At 37.2% G+C, this 16,030-nt stretch overlaps 1 protein-coding gene across 4 annotated transcripts in view; it reads right to left on the bottom strand.

The window, feature by feature from the left end:
- Nucleotides 1–16,030, bottom strand: part of TBC1D23 (TBC1 domain family member 23) — a 72,759-nt gene that overhangs the window by 33,043 nt on the left and 23,686 nt on the right. For all 4 annotated transcript variants that reach the window (XM_037058933.1, XM_037058930.1, XM_037058932.1 and 1 more), the window contains exons 2-5: nucleotides 12,461–12,572; nucleotides 11,065–11,170; nucleotides 9,843–10,047; nucleotides 2,848–2,971 (exon numbers count right to left, since the gene is read on the bottom strand). In XM_037058933.1, the coding sequence (XP_036914828.1) occupies nucleotides 2,848–2,971; nucleotides 9,843–10,047; nucleotides 11,065–11,170; nucleotides 12,461–12,572 (547 nt within the window). The remainder of the gene's footprint in view (nucleotides 1–2,847; nucleotides 2,972–9,842; nucleotides 10,048–11,064; nucleotides 11,171–12,460; nucleotides 12,573–16,030) is intronic.

Below are 16,030 nucleotides of genomic sequence, written 5' to 3'. Positions count from 1 at the left end.
TCATAGTATTAAATATCTCTTTATTTTAAATATTCACATAACAGGCCTTTAAAAACAATTTTTCTCTCCCCATTTTCTAAGTGAGGAAACAGATATGTATTAAATAACATTCCCAAGTTCACAGAGCTAGTGAATGGCGGTGTTTGGACTAGAATAAACACCTGAGATGCCACAGCCCATGTAACTACCACTACACTTGTGCACAAACTTTTAAAGTACATAATACTACTGGTATTTCTTGTTGTTGTTTAAAAATTACTATTACAGCCCTGGCTGGTGTAGCTCAGTGGATTGAGCGCGGGCCTGTGAACCACATGATCGCAGTTCAATTCCCAGTCAGGGCACATGCCCAGGTTGCGGGCCAGTTCCCAGCAGGGGAATCACGAGAGGCAACCATACATTGATGTTTCTCTCCTTCCCTTTCTCTCCTTCTCCTTCTCCTTCCCTTTCCCTCTAAAGATAAATAAATTTTAAAAAATCTTTAAAAAAATAAAAAAAAAATCACTATTACAAATACAGATTAGAAGATGCAAATAAAAAAAGAATGGCAATATATGGTCATCATTAAACTCACTCAGCTAAACTAAAACTACCATTGCACTGTGCATAGTTACAGGTTTGCAGAGCTTATGAATTAATTTTATTTCATCTCATGATTAAAAATAAAACACTCCATTATATAGACATGATATTAGTAACAAAAATGAACTATTTGGGGCATCAACTGAAGAGAGACACCAGTTCTTTTAGTACTCAGTTAAAATCTGCTAAGAGTACTGGCAACAGAAATGGCATTTTCCTAGGCATGACATGACCAGAGAGACCCCTATTAAGTATTAGAATGCTAAAAAAAAGTTTCTTATTTCAACACAAATAAGTAGTTCATGTCAACATATGAGTCTTGGAGAAGCTACAATTTTATAAGTATTTTACTAGTTTAACTCAAAGTGACCAGACAGTAGACAAGAGGGAACTTAAGAACAGGTTCCTGTAGTTTCAGATTTAACAGGCCAGAGTTCAAATCAGTTAGGATTTTCTAAGCATTTCTTGATTGCTAACTCATCTCCTCACCATCTAAGATAGGTTCTATCATCATTCCCATTTTACAGATGAAGAAACTGAGGCTCAGAGGCTATCTTAAATCTCACAGTTAAAAGTGACAGAAACGGGAGTTCCTGAAGAAAAGTTAGGTAAGATGCAGTCAAGGAATGTTTAATTTTTGAATATGTATTTTTCTAGCACCCAATCATGGTTTTAAAAAGATCTTAAATTAAACCTAGAAGATCAGTTCTCAAAGTGTGGTCTGAGAGGCCTGGGGGAGTCCATGATGTCAAAACTATTTTCATAATACTTGGATTTTATTTGCCTTTTTCATACTCATCCTCTTACAACCAAGAGAATTTTTCAAAGGCTACTACATGTGGCATTATCACAGACTGAATCTAGCAGATAGGAAAATCTACCTGTCTGTGATCTAGCCAAATATTAATGAAATTTATAAAATATAAAACAATGAAACTATTCTCACTAGTTACCTTCTGAAAAAGTTACCTTTTATTTAAAAAGGAGGCTGTCTATGTTAACATATAATAGATTATCATCACTTCTAAGTAATAAATGAATACTTAAAAGTTAATTTTAATTTCTAATCAACATAATTCATATAAGCAGTTGATTCTCAATAAATGTTGTATATTTATCAGTGGTCCTGAGACCAAAGGGTTTGAAAACCATGACCTAGAATAAAACTCTCCACTGAAAATACAAATATAGGATGTAAGAGCAGTGAGATATACTTTACATTCTTTTATATTAATCATTTGGTATTTTAAGTAATTTTCATTGTTGAATATCACTTCTAAGTTTTAAAGTGAATGGACAGTTATATTACATGCATATAGTTATATGTCTGCTTTTATGTATGTTTGTGTATATATGTATATGTATATATGTATGTATTATATACACATATATGAGGTCTGTCTGGAAAAATTCCAGTCATTGTTAATATAATAAGAACAGTTTGCATGATATCCACGTAACCTGGCAGCCAAGGAGAGTGGACTGGAATGCACATGCCTGAACAATGACGACTTCACTGTACTTGTCAGTGGGGACGATAGCCAATGTTCAGTGAGCATGTGTACTGTGTGATTACATTTAAAATGACTGAGTAAAGCAACAAATCTGCATCAGGTGTGACTGAGCTTGAACTTCCTCCACGAAACTATTCCAATGACCAGAAGACTGTAGCTATGGGCAATCACAACAACATGCCCACTCACGCATCACATCTCATGCAAGGTTTTTTGGCAAAACATCACTCAGCACCCCTATAGCCCAGATTTGGCACCCTGTGACTTCTGGCTTTTCCCAAAACTAAGATCACCTTTGAAAGGGAAGAGATTTCAGACCATCGATGAGATTCAGGAAAATACAACAGGGTAGCCACTGGGAGAACTGTGTGAGATCCCAAGGTGCCTACTTTGAAGGGGACTGAGGTATCATTGTCCTATGGACAATGTTTCTTGTATCTTGTATCTTCTTCAATAAATGTCTCGGTTTTTCATATTATATGACTGAATACCTTCTGGACAGACCTCATAAATATGTGACATATTTCATTGTAAAACAACAAAACACTAAACTTCATGTTAAATAATCTGAACTAACGTAAGTGAGGAACAAAACAAGTGATTGATGAAGTGCCAAAAATTTTACTCCTTTGCTTTAAGCAGTAATGGTCTATAATTAAGTACTTTTCTTCCTCTTCCTTGGGGAAAAACCCTACCTATAGTTTCATAGAAATCTATTTTTCATTAAGTGTTCCTACTTTCACTTTATTACCCAGTTGAGTGCATAGGAGTCTGGAGTAATTTTCTTTGTGTCAAGAAAAGAACAAAGCTCAGGCTCATGGTACTGGATGAGTAATCGGAAAAGATGAAATGGTCTCCCCTTCAGGGAACAATCCCTAGAAGACAAAAGAAAGGTTTCTTGCATTAATAGGTTAGACATGATCAAATCAGTAACCAATCCTCCTGCACTATCCACTTCTTCTCCCTACTCCTACAACACCCGAATACCAGCCCACAATGAGGCAGAACTCTCTTGCTAACATCTAATGGACCTGATTTGACAGAAAATTTGTATCACAGAAATAGCAGGTCTGCAGCTAACTCTAGGAGATTCTCTCCAGGTGAATCCAGGCAGCACTCTAACAAAAGCACTGCAGGGACCACTGAAAACAGCAGGACTATTTAGGGTATTTTGGTAAGTTCTGGATCCCAAATGGAGATCTTGAGAGTCCTGAAGAAGTCCAGCCCCCCTTTTCTCCTGCCAAAAAAGAAGAAACTCCTCAGAAGGCTTCAGGTAGGCTCCACAGTTAATGCACACAATCAGTACTGTTCTTCAGCAAAGGTACAAGTCTTAAACGGCCAGGTGAACATTTCGGAATAGACACACTTAGAAGAACCTTAGAAGCTTTTTAAGTGGCCTGGGTACCAGGTGCTTTATGTGAATTCCAGGAGGTGCCATACACTCATCTTACTGACTGACCATCCTATGTCTTCCCTTGTTCCTGTATGTCTAAATAAATTAGTAACAAGTCAAAGTATAGGTCATCCTAATAAAAGTCCCTTTATATTGAGGAAATACCATTTGCTAGACACTTAACAGGAACTTTACAGTTATCTCAGGTAATCTTTAAAAGCAACTCCATGAAATAGACACTATTATTTCCTTTGTTGTACAGATGAGAAAACTAAGGGTAAGTAGTTCACCCAAGGTCACTTATTTAAGAAGTGATGAAGCTAAGACTTGTACACAAAAACTGGGTATCAAGCAATTGGGTACCTGCCCTGAACAATGTGCCTCAGTTGGTCGGCTGTCATCCCATAAAGCAAAAGGTTGCTGGTTTGATACCCAGTCAGGGCACATGCCTGGCTTGAGGGTTCATTGTCCAGTTGGGGCACTATGAGAGGATAACTGATCAATGTTTCTTTCTCACATCAATATTTTCTCTTCCTGCCTTACCCTCTCTTCAAAAATAAATAAATAAAATCTTTTTTAAAAAGGACAGGAGATTAAGTATGCCTCTGAAACATTAAAAAAATTATTCCATACTACCCTTCCATATATGTAATTTGATATTTTAACAAGTGATATTTTGGTAGGGGTACAGTCTAACAAAGCAAACTGTAAAGAAATTAAAGTAAAAGGCTTCACGCAAAAAAGTTAATGAAATGAATGGCACAGTTTTAACATCAAAGCATTATGTTTTTTGTTGTATTACTTTTATTTTTCAATTACAGTTTACATTCAGTATTATTCTGTACATTATGTTTTAAATGCTATTCAAGTGGAAAGAAAAAATAACTTCCACAAATGACTTATAATTCTCTATCTGCCATTTTTTAATACTGTAGTTTCACAGGGAAGTTTTGTAGAAAAGGCCCTAGGTTGGTAATTCAGAGACTGAACTGGATTCATATTAGTAAGATTATCTTCTCCTTAGTCTATATACCTTCCCCACTTTATAAACGCAATGCTTATAGACTGAGTAGGGGTATAAATTGTAGGAACAAGTGCCTAGTTTGTGGTCTCATCTTCAGATAAAGTGGGACATCTCAAGAGAGTCGGTCATTGCAACAGCACCTATTCATTTAGTATCTGTGCACTGCAAAGTTACTTCCTCCTGCAAGGCACTGTGGTTGATAGAATTCTACCCACGTTACATCTGAATCTGCAATAAAAAGATGTTATTATGTAAAGGAGTTCCTCTAGCATAATTCTGTGGAGTTGTGTTCTATCCAAGGGCATTAACACTGACTCTGGCTGGAGTACTATGTTACAAGGAGAACTCATGAAAACAGTAACTGGAGGAACTTGAGAAAGTTGACAGTGTGTTACACAGCTCAACATTACCTTCCCCCTCTATTATTAGCTATAATCCACCACCAACATTCTCTAGAGAGAAAGCTAGAACTTCATGCCCCTTGCTATTACTAGCTCTGTTAAGCTGAGAGGCGCTAAAATATAAGCAGCCAAGAGACCTAGTATAACTGAGTATTTCCCAAATATGAATTCCAGTCTTGGATCTACTGTGACCTTAGCGTGGTGTCCTGGCATCTCTGGGTCTGTTTTCTTTACAGGAAGCACTATGGCTTCAAGGTAGTAAAGAGGTTCTCCACCCTGGCATATATTAGAATCACCTGAGTTTTAAAAATATATCCATGCCTCGCCTCTAACTAGTCTGCTTGTATCTGAAATTTCTGCTTGTATCTGAAACTTCAAGGATCAGCATCTTTTAAAAGTTCTCCAGCTGAGCAGACATTTCTCCAAAGGAGATATATCAATCGTCACTAAGCACAGGAAAAGATGTTCAATATCTTTACCTGTAAAGGAAATACAAATCAAACCCATAATGATATACCACTTAATAATAATTATTAGTATGGCTATAATCAAAAAAACAAATGTTGATGAGGATGTGGTGAAATTGGGATCTTCATTCACTGCTGATGGGAAATGTAAAAAGATTGTTGTAAGAAAGTCTGGCACTTTGTCAAAAGGTTAACCATAGTTATTACATGATCCAGCAATTCCACCCTAGGTATATACCCAAGAGAAATGAAATTACATATCTACACAAAAACTTGTACACAAATGTTCATAGCAGCACTACTCATAATAGCCAAAAAGTGAAAATCCTAATGTCCATCAACTGTTGAATGAGTTAAATGTGTTACATGCATACAATGAAATACTTCAGCAATAAAAAGAAATGAAATAATAATATATGCTACCATATGGATAAGTCTTTAAAACGTTATGCTAAGTGAAAGAAGGCAGTCACAAAAGACCATATATTATATGATTCCATTTATGTAAAATGTCCAGAACAGGCAAATCTATCGAGACAGAAAGTGGCGTAGTGGCTGTCTAGGGCTGAGCGTATTGCGGGAACATAGTGACTTAGGTACTAATGGGTCATGCGATTTTCTTTTGAGGTGACAAAAATATTCTAAAAATGATTGTGGTTACAGTCACACAACTCTGTGACTATACTAAAACCCACTGAATTGTACATACTAAAAGGATAAATTTTATGATATGTGAATAGTATCTTATAGAGCTGTTAGTAAAAAGAAAGAAAGAGGGGTGGGGAAGTCTGCAGTTGATTCTAACAAGCAACCAGTGTGGAGAAGCTATTAGTAAAGCATAGGTGTCCATTCAAACTTAGGTTCAAATCCTGACTCAGTCACACACAAGAAGTGTAATCTTGGATAAATCATTTAATCTTTTTCTTTGTTTCATTTTCTATAGTTGTAAATCAAAGACACCTACTTTAGAGTGGTCACTATTTAAATGAAAAAAATACACAAAGCACCTCAAACTCATTTTCACAGGGGCCACATCAGCCTCACAGTTGCCTCAAAGGGCAGAATGTAATTTAGGACTGTGTAAATGTAACGACTCCTTAACAGTTAAGGGAGAGCTCCACACTGCCACAGGATAGAAACAAAGTGCCAGGCTGGACAAAACAAAGGGGGGGCTGGATTTGGCCTGTGGACCCCGTGTTTGCCATCTGTGACCCACAGGTAGTAGAGTGTGTTAGCACCGAGAGTAGTAAAAAATGGTAGTCATGTAACTAGCAAGCTCCAGAGGAGTTCTCTACCTTGGCTGCACACTGTAACCAACCGAGAAGCTTTTAAACACTGATGCCTGTGTGCTCTTCTCAGAGATCTGGTTTAATTAATCAGGTTGCAAACAGGCATCAGGTTTTTAAGAGCAGCCCCAATGATTCCAATTTGTACCCAGGGTTCAGTGTGAAGCCAAACCACTGGTTTAGATGATGTTGAAAGCTTTGGCTCTAAAGTCGTGACTACTTGATCCATAGCATTGGCTACTACAAGGATTCTTTCTGGCCTCATGAGTGCCACCCCCACCACTTCCCACCCCAACACCCAACCACTTACACATCTGTCTAGTTTCAGCTTGTCACTTGTCCAGGGAAGCCATACCCGATCTCCAAGGCAGGTTAGGCCACCCTCATTATACATTCTTGTAGTGCTATTTCACCTTCCTCACACTCAGTACACTTCTGATTCCTTTTCTAAAAATGTGTTTTATTGATTCTGCCACTACAGTTGTCCCATTTCCCCCCCTTCATTCCCCTCCACCCTGCACAGCTCCTCCCCCACCATTCCCCCCCTTTAGTTTATGTCCATGTGTTACAAGTTCTTTAGATTCTATATTTCCCATACTATTCTTGCCCTCCCCCCTATTTTCTACCTACCGTCTATGCTACTTATTCTCTGTACCTTCTCCCCCCATCTTCTCCCCCCACTCCCCTGTTGCTGACCCTCCATGTGATCTCCATTTCTATGGTTCCACTCCTGATCTAGCTGTCCTCTTGGTTTGCTTTTGTTTTAGGTGTGGTTGTTAATAACGGTCAGCATGAGTTTGCTGTCTTTTCACTGTTCATATTTATCTTCTTTTTCTTAGATAAGTCCCTTTAACATTTCATATAATAAGGGCTTGGTGATGATGAACTCCTTGAATTTGACCTTATCTGAGAAGCACTTTATCTGCCCTTCCATTCTAAATGAAAGCTTTGCTGAATAGAGCAATCTTGGCTGTAGGTCTTTGGATTTCATGACTTGGAATACTTCTTTCCAGCCCCTTCTTGCCTGGAAGGTCTCTTTTGAGAAATCCACTGACAGTCTGATTGCAAGTCCTTTGTAGGTGACTGTCCCCTTATCTCTTGCTGCTTCTAGAATTCTCTCCTTCATTTTAATCTTGGCTAATGTGATGATGATGTGCCTTGGTGTGTTCTTTCTTGGGTCCAACTTCTTTGGGACTCTCTGAGCTTCCTGGATTTCATGGCAGTCTATTTCCTTTACCAGACTGGGGAAGTTCTCCTTTATTAGTTGTTCAAATAAGTTTTCCACTCGTGGCTGTTCCTCTTCCCCTTCTGGTACCCCTATAATTCGGTTGTTGGAACGTTTAAAGATGTCCTGGAGGTTCCTAAGCCTCTCCTCATTTTTTTGAATTCTTGTTTCTTCCTTCTTTTCTGTTTGGTTGTTTCTTTCTTTCTTCTGGTCCACTCCATTTATCTGAGTCCCAGTTTCCTTTCCATCACTATTGGTTTCCTGTGCATTTCTCTTCGCTACACTTAGTGTAGCCTTCATGTGTTCCTCTAATATTTGGCTAAAATCAACCAATTCTGTGAGCATCCTGATCACCAGTATTTTGAACTGTGCATCTGATAGGTTGGCTATCTCTTGGTCGCTTAGAAGTATTGGCTCTGGAGCTCTGAGCTGTTCTTCCTGAGCCATATTTTTGTCTGTTCGCACCTGTTACGTATGAGGGGCAGAGCCTTAGGTGTTCACCAGGGTGGGGTGACCCAGTTGCTGGGTTGTGATGCTGTATGTGGGGGCCAGGTCAGAGAAGAGCAATGATGTTTGTTCTGCTCTCTCTCAGATTTCAGTCCCCTCTGCCGTCTTCCACAAGCAAACTGGGCCCTTCTGGTGCTGGTTCCTGGGTGTGTGGGCTTGTGTACCCTCCAGGACCCCGTGGGTCTCTCCAACAAACTCTCTGTGAGCCTGGGAGCTTCTTCTGGCACCTTGACCCTGAAAGTTTTTCCCATCAGTGCTTTTAGGCTTTAATTCCCGTCGCTGGGGCCTTAGCCTGTGCAGTCTGTCTCATTCCTCGCTCCTTCACCTGGTTTATCTGAATGTGAATGTGTGACCATGGTCAGCCAACCACCTTGCGCCCCCACTGGGTCTGCCTGTTGCCACCCCACACCTGGGATCTGCCAACTGCAGCCTGTGTGCCTTGGTCGGTCTGGCCACCTTCTCCTGCGCCACTCTGCTCCGCCAGCTGCTGACTCCACCCCTCGTACCAGTCTGGCTGAATGGTTCATTGTTGTCGGACTCCCATACAGTTCAATTTTCTGTGTTTTGGTTGCATTTTTGTTACTAAAACTTTGTTGTCTTTAAACTTTGTTGCACGAGGAGGCAGAGTGTTTTCACCTATGCCTCCATGTTGGCCAGAAGTCCCCTGATTACTTGTTCGTGTCTATGTTTCTAGGACTAAGACCCCAGCTTAACCCCAGCATGTCACTCACTGTAGAACTCCAACAAAATTTTTACTTTTCACTTACACACTATAATGCTATTTTTATTTTATAGGGGAAGACACCACTGAAAAAGTATAGCATTATGCTACATATATACTTGTATATGCCATATTTTGCCGTGTGTAATGTACTTTTTTGCCCAAATTTTTGATGGAAAAATAAGGATGCACATTATACATGGGTACAATGTTTACATACCATGGGCATAATAATCCTGTGTATAATGTGCACAAAAAACATGGGTGCACATTACACACAGCAAAATACAGTATTCTAGAAGCATACATTTTTAACTAAAGCATCCTTAGAAAAAGGTTTATAATCCGCCCTAACTGGTGTGGCTCAGTGGACTGAGTACTGGCCTGTGAACCAAAGGGTCACTGGTTTGATTCTTAGTCAGGACACATGTCTGGGCTGTGGGCCAGGTCCCCAGTAGTGGGTGTGTGAGAGACAACCGCACTTCCATGTTTTTCTCCCTCCCTTTCTCCCTCCCTTCTCTTCTCTCTAAAAATATATATAAATAAAATCTTTAAGAAAATGTTGATAATCACAAAAATAAAGTCAAATAACAATTAGGATTCAAACAACTTTCAAAATTATTTAACCCTTTCACTTTATCACCAGAGTAAATCTAACAACGTTAGATCAAGCAAACTAGATCTGTATTTATTTTAAAATAAGTAACTGAATCATATTTTACCTGGGGATGTACTTATTCATGACAGCATAAAAGCAGTTGTATAAATCGCTGCGTGGCAGTTGAAGGTGCACCAGTGGTTTGAGTAGATGTATCCAGCTAAGGGACTTGCTATATTTAATGTTACGTGATTTACAATAAAAGGTAATTACAGACTCAATCTCCAAAAGTAATTCTGCTGCCTTCTCTTCTGGCACTGTAAGCTGGTCTAGAAAGTAAGTGTTAAAATAAAGTTACCAAAGGCCTGCTAGAGGCTCTATTATTGAATATAATACCTATTTACAAACATATGTTAGTACATTTAAATGTACTATGTTAGTACATTTAAAACATGACATCACTACATGAAAACACATTTTTCCTTATAATTATTCAGAATTTACTAGCTGTTCAATATTTACTAGCTTAACTTAGTAACACCTGACCTAAATAGAGATTAAACAAGAATGGATCATCATCTGATCTGAAGTACAAGGGGAGGAAAGAGATTCACAACCCATTTTCCAATAAAGCAAAAAAATTGGTTTCTAAACAACAGATTATCATCTACCCCATGATAGCAAGCTGCCACTATAGCTTTGTTAAGGGTAGGTAAAGAGATTCATTCTCTACCCCCAAAGTAATTTTCCTTTGCCCGCACCAGCAACAATGTTTCCTATGTGGTTAGTAAACAAGAGCCCTACTTAATCAGTAACTTCAGCAGAATATAATGGAAAAAGAAACAAAAAGACTCCAACAGACTATAGATGAATTTTTAAAAAGAAATATAAAATAAATTATTTTAATTTTGAAAAAGACCTCACAGAGTGACTGGAAAACAATTTAACCATGATTTAGTTTTTCTATAGCAGATCATGACCTATAACTTTACATAGATAAACTTTTGGAACACAGCTTACTTTAATTTAGAACTATATACAATCATATAGGTATTTTAATTATACCAAAAAATGTCTTAAACTGCAATAAAACTATAGGGACACTTAAGGAATTGAACATATGATGCAAAAAAATACTAAAAATTGGGCTCCCTTCCTTAAAATATTAAACATTATTTTGTAAGGATTTCAAAAGAAAAGTTCTAAAGCTACAATATTTACTAGGCCTTTACAAATTCAACATACCCCAAATTATAACAAAATAATTCTACTAAAGAATGATTCCTCCACCCCAAATTTATTATTTCAAAAATTTTTTACTGTTTGAAAACAATTATTAAACTTACCAATAAACTCTAGACAATCTTTGTGAATAGTGTTCTGTTCTGGTAGGTCTAACATACCATCCCATGATGCCAAACTATCACCTTTCCCTGCAACGTTTAGAGCAATCTGGAAGAAAAAATTTTAAAGTCAGTAGCTTTGTATGTTATTTCTCTCCTTGGAAAGAGGCTGCAATGGAAAGGCCTGGATTTTGGAATAATAATGCATACTTCAAAGATTACAAAGTAATATATTTATATTCCACCAAATGCTGAGCTCTTAGTCATATCACAATGAAACAGCACAATCATTTTAAATCCTCCTAAATTAAACTGTACTACTCCCTGTCAATACAGTGAATAGAAGGAATGATGCAAAATAGTTACATGATTACATATATAAATTTATTACCGACGAACACCATCAATGCTATGTAGGATGAATGTTTATGTCAGCCTCCATAAGTATGTGTTGAAATCCTAGGCCCCAATGTGATGGTATTAGGAGGTGGGGCCTTTGCAAGGTGATTATGTCATGAGAGTGGAGCCCTAATAAATGGAATTAGTGCCCTTTCTGAAAAGACCCCAGAGAGCTCCCTTTCCCTTCACTCATGTGAGTACATACTAAGGAATTACTATTCCTTCAAGTTTAATGGTATTATGGTTATTTTAAAAGTCTTTTATCTTTTAGACTTTCATATTAAAAGTATTTTAGTGTGCCACCAAGGATTTGCTTTAAAATAATCCAGTGGGTTAGTTAATCCAGTGTGAGGAGAAAAGGGCTGAGATACTAATCAAACATGACTAGCCAAATGTTGATTAACAGTTAAAGCTAAGTGATGGTGGTGTTCATTATAGAAGTATCTTGACTTTTGTGTTTTACATTTCTGTAATAAAACATTCAGAATAATTCCATTTCTTTTACATATATATATGCAAAGAGTAAAAAAGTAAAAAGATATACATCAGGACATTATTATGTGTTTTACCTACAGATGGTCAAGAACAGGTGATATTTAGCTTATCCTTTGCATATACATGTTTTAACAAAAATAACTATTTCTAGTATAACAAAATATTAATTTAAAATAAAAAATGATAGTACTTATGCATTGGAGAATAAAGAAGAAAATAAAGAAGTAAAGTTTCCTGTAATTCCAACACCCAGAGACCTAATTCCCTTCCCCCATTTCTAAATAAACGTAATTTCCAATGGCCACAAAAAAATTGCCTTCAAAACCTAAATTATCGAATATACTGAACATTACAGAAACATTTTAAGTTGCTCTGTTTGAAAATTTTTCTACATGTAGCATGCCCACAGGCTAATAAAGTCTTCTACAACTAAGACAACTGAAAACAAACATTTTCAAATATTATTCTTAACTGATCACATTTTATTTATTTAGTTTCCAGTTACCTTCCAAACTTTGGCTCTCAGATCAGTGGGCAGTGGTCTCCCTTGAATTATATTTCTCAAAGTTTCAAGATCACAACCTCCTGCTTCCAGAGCTTCTTCAAGATCCTTTTCCCTAAAAAAAAAAAAAAAAAAAGTCCTACTTATTAAGAGAAATTTTAATTCTTATTCTTTCTTATTACAGAGTCATTTATAAGCATGGCTTGTTAAAGGCTGTGTCCAAGATAAAAACATTCTCTGCAGCCAAAATGCAATGCCAAGGCAAACACAGCATTTTGGTTTTTTGGAAGGAAATTTCAGGTTTCATACACTCAGTTTCCTCAATTTGCACTTAATTTAACAAGCTTAGTTATTTGTTTTCTAAGATTAAAGAAATTTTAAAAGACAACAAAAGGCAAGCCAGCTGACAGTATTAATAAGTCACAGCAATAGCAGTGTTCATGGTGGTAGTGATGGCTAACATTTAATACAATACTAGCCGTGTGCCAGGCATTCTTCTAAAAAACATTCATGTGGTTTTTTAAATTTTGTTTTGTTTTTTAATTCTCACAACCACCCTCTGAAGAAAGTTACATCATTGGCCCCAGTTTACAGATGTAAAAAATTGAGGGAAGAGTGGGTTAAGTAGTTTGCGATCACATGTCTAGTAAGTAGTGGAGCCAGGATTCAAATTTTAACAGAATTTATGCTCTTAATATTACGTTAGATATGGCAAGGAGAAACAAAGTTCATTCAGGAATTCAAAGTACTGCATTATGAGAAGTCATATTTAGTATGTAATGATACTGCTCTATGCCTAGAGCAGTGCCTGGCTTATAGTAAATATTCAATAAATGTTAGAGGAAAAACAAAGGTTCTAATGGCACCACTGTATAATATATTAAAGTAAAATAATACTACATCAAGTAAGTTATCAAGTAAATCAACATGTAGTCATATTTAGTCTACTATGTTTAGGTGAAAAGCACAAAGGAGATTTTAGTTTGGTTTGTATACAGTTAAAACAATTTAAAAACTTTCACAACAATATGAATTGTTTCTTGATCAGGAAATAACCACTTAAAATAACTAATTTCCTCAGAATTCTCTAAAGATGAAGTTTCAGTCATTATTTAGAATTTTAGTATATAACACACAGGAAGTCTTTACAAATAAAAATCCGTAACTCAGCTAGAGAATTTCTAAAATTCCTTGAGGCAGCCTGAAAGGCAGAGCATGCCACTAGAACTAGGATGGTCATTTTTGTCATTTTGAGAAAAAAAAAATTAGTCCCATTCCACATTTTCTCAATAAGGTAATATAAATGTCTCCTACTGATAGTATTCCAAAAATATCAGTTCAAATTTCCTAAAGTGTTACCCTCTTAAGGTTAAAGAATTAAATGAAAATATAATCACTTGGGATCATATTAAAATAGAAAAGCTGTGATCAAACTTGAAAGGTTTCTTAACAAAGGTATTATAAATTCATATGAACAAAAAGATAACTAGTAACCACACAAGGAATATTTTGCTCTTTTGCTATATGGCTACCAAAAGTGTTGGACAGGAAAGTGAGGGAAAGAGATATTAAGTCTACTGCTGGAAAACACTTCAAGCCTGTAATTGATACAGACTGAGGTTTACCTATTAATTCTATTCTGGCCAAAGTCTGTAAGACAGCCTGTTAGAATCTGAACTATTATCTGTAACCATGAAACAAAGAAAATTTACAGGAATATTTGATGAATAAATACTGTATTTTTAAACAATTAAATGTATAAATGAACTAAAAACAGCATTCAATGAGATGAAATACTTTTACCGAATAAATGAAGAACTAGAATTTTTCCACTTTTCAGTGCAAAACCCTTGGTTTCTTTTTGAAGTAACTTTGCCAAATCCCCTGCTATTCCAGACAACGGAGTTATTGGTATGTGAGGGTAAAATGCTTAAACCTCAACATACTTTTTTAAAAAATATTTTATTCATTTATCTTTAGAGGGGAAGCGAAGGAGAGAGGGAGAGAAATATCAATGTACGGTTGCCTCTCGTGTGTCCCCTGCTGGGAACTGGCCTGCAACCCAGGCATGTGCCCTGGCTGGGAATCGAACCACAATCCCTTAGTTCGCAGGCCCGCACTCAATCCACTGAGCTATGCCAGCCAAGGCAACCTCAACACACTTTTTAAGTCATAAAAATGTACAAGCACATCTCTGTTAATACAGCCACTTTTGGATTCTTGGATGCTGCCTGCAAGGGACCACAAACATAGCCCCCAGCAGCATAATCATGAGCAAGAAAGCAGAAATGCTCCACCGTCAGTAGTAAAAGGCACTTCTCACAAAGTAAATAATTAAAGTAATGTTATCTTCTGAGCAAGGTGTTCAAAGGTTCAGTTACCAGAACTTCAATATTATAAATGTGCTTATAAAAGTAGTAAAAGAGCTAAAGATAAGTAAAGTTAAACAATTCATAAAAAGCTCAAGTTCATATCAAGGGATAGGAACTCTATTGGCACTGAGCTCTGAAGTAGAATTTTCCTTCTACTTTTGAACAAGCAATACCTAACATTGAAAAGAAAAACACAAGTCTGGTGGGTATGATCGTGCAAATTATAGGTTTTTTTTGTTTTGTTTTGTTTTTTAAATATAGTTTATTAATTATACCATTACAGTTGTTCTATTCCCCCCTTCATTCCCCTCCACCCGCACACTCCCTCCCCCACCCTTCTCCCCCCTTAGTTTATAACCACGTGTCTCAAGTTCTTTAGATTCTATATTTCCCCCACTATTCTCGCCCTCCCCCCTATCTATTTTCTACCTACCATCTATGCTATTTTCTGTGCCTTCTCCCCCCTTCTCCCCCTCCCACCCCCCTGTTTCTAACCCTCCATGTGTTCTTCATTTCTATGGTTCCACTCCTGATCTAGCTGTCCTCTTGGTTTGCTTTTGTTTTAGGTGTGGTTGTTAATAACTGTGTGTTTGCTGTCCTTTCACTGTTCATATTTTTCATCTTCTTTTTCTTATATAAGTCCCTTTAGCATTTCATATAATAAGGGCTTGGTGATGATGAACTCCTTGAACTTGACCTTATCTGAGAAGCACTTTATCTGTCCTTCCATTCTAAATGAAAGTTTTGCTGGATAAAGCAATCTTGGCTGTAGGTCTTTGGATTTCATGACTTGGAATACTTCTTTCCAGCCCCTTCTTGCCTGTAAGGTCTCTTTTGAGAAATCCGCTGACAGTCTGATGGGTACTCCTTTGTAGGTGACTGTCCCCTTATCCCTTGCTGCTTCTAGGATTCTCTCCTTCATTTTGGTCTTGGCTAATGTAATTATGATGTGCCTTGGTGTGTTCCTTCTTGGGTCCAACTTCTTTGGGACTCTCTGAGCTTCCTGGATTTCCTGGAAGTCTATTTCCTTTGCCAGACTGGGGAAGTTCTCCTTTATTATTTGTTCAAATAAGTTTTCCACTCGTGGCTGTTTCTTTCCCCCTTCTGGTACCCCTATAATCCGGATGTTGGAACGTTTAAAGATGTCCTGGAGGTTCCTAAGCCTCTCCTCATTTTTTTGAATTCTTGTTTCTTTACTATT

Source organism: Sturnira hondurensis, unplaced genomic scaffold (genome assembly GCF_014824575.4).
Source record: "Sturnira hondurensis isolate 20B ecotype Veracruz unplaced genomic scaffold, ASM1482457v3 Scaffold0010428, whole genome shotgun sequence".
NCBI lineage: Eukaryota > Metazoa > Chordata > Mammalia > Chiroptera > Phyllostomidae > Sturnira > Sturnira hondurensis.
This window is presented reverse-complemented; position numbering and strand designations above follow the sequence as displayed.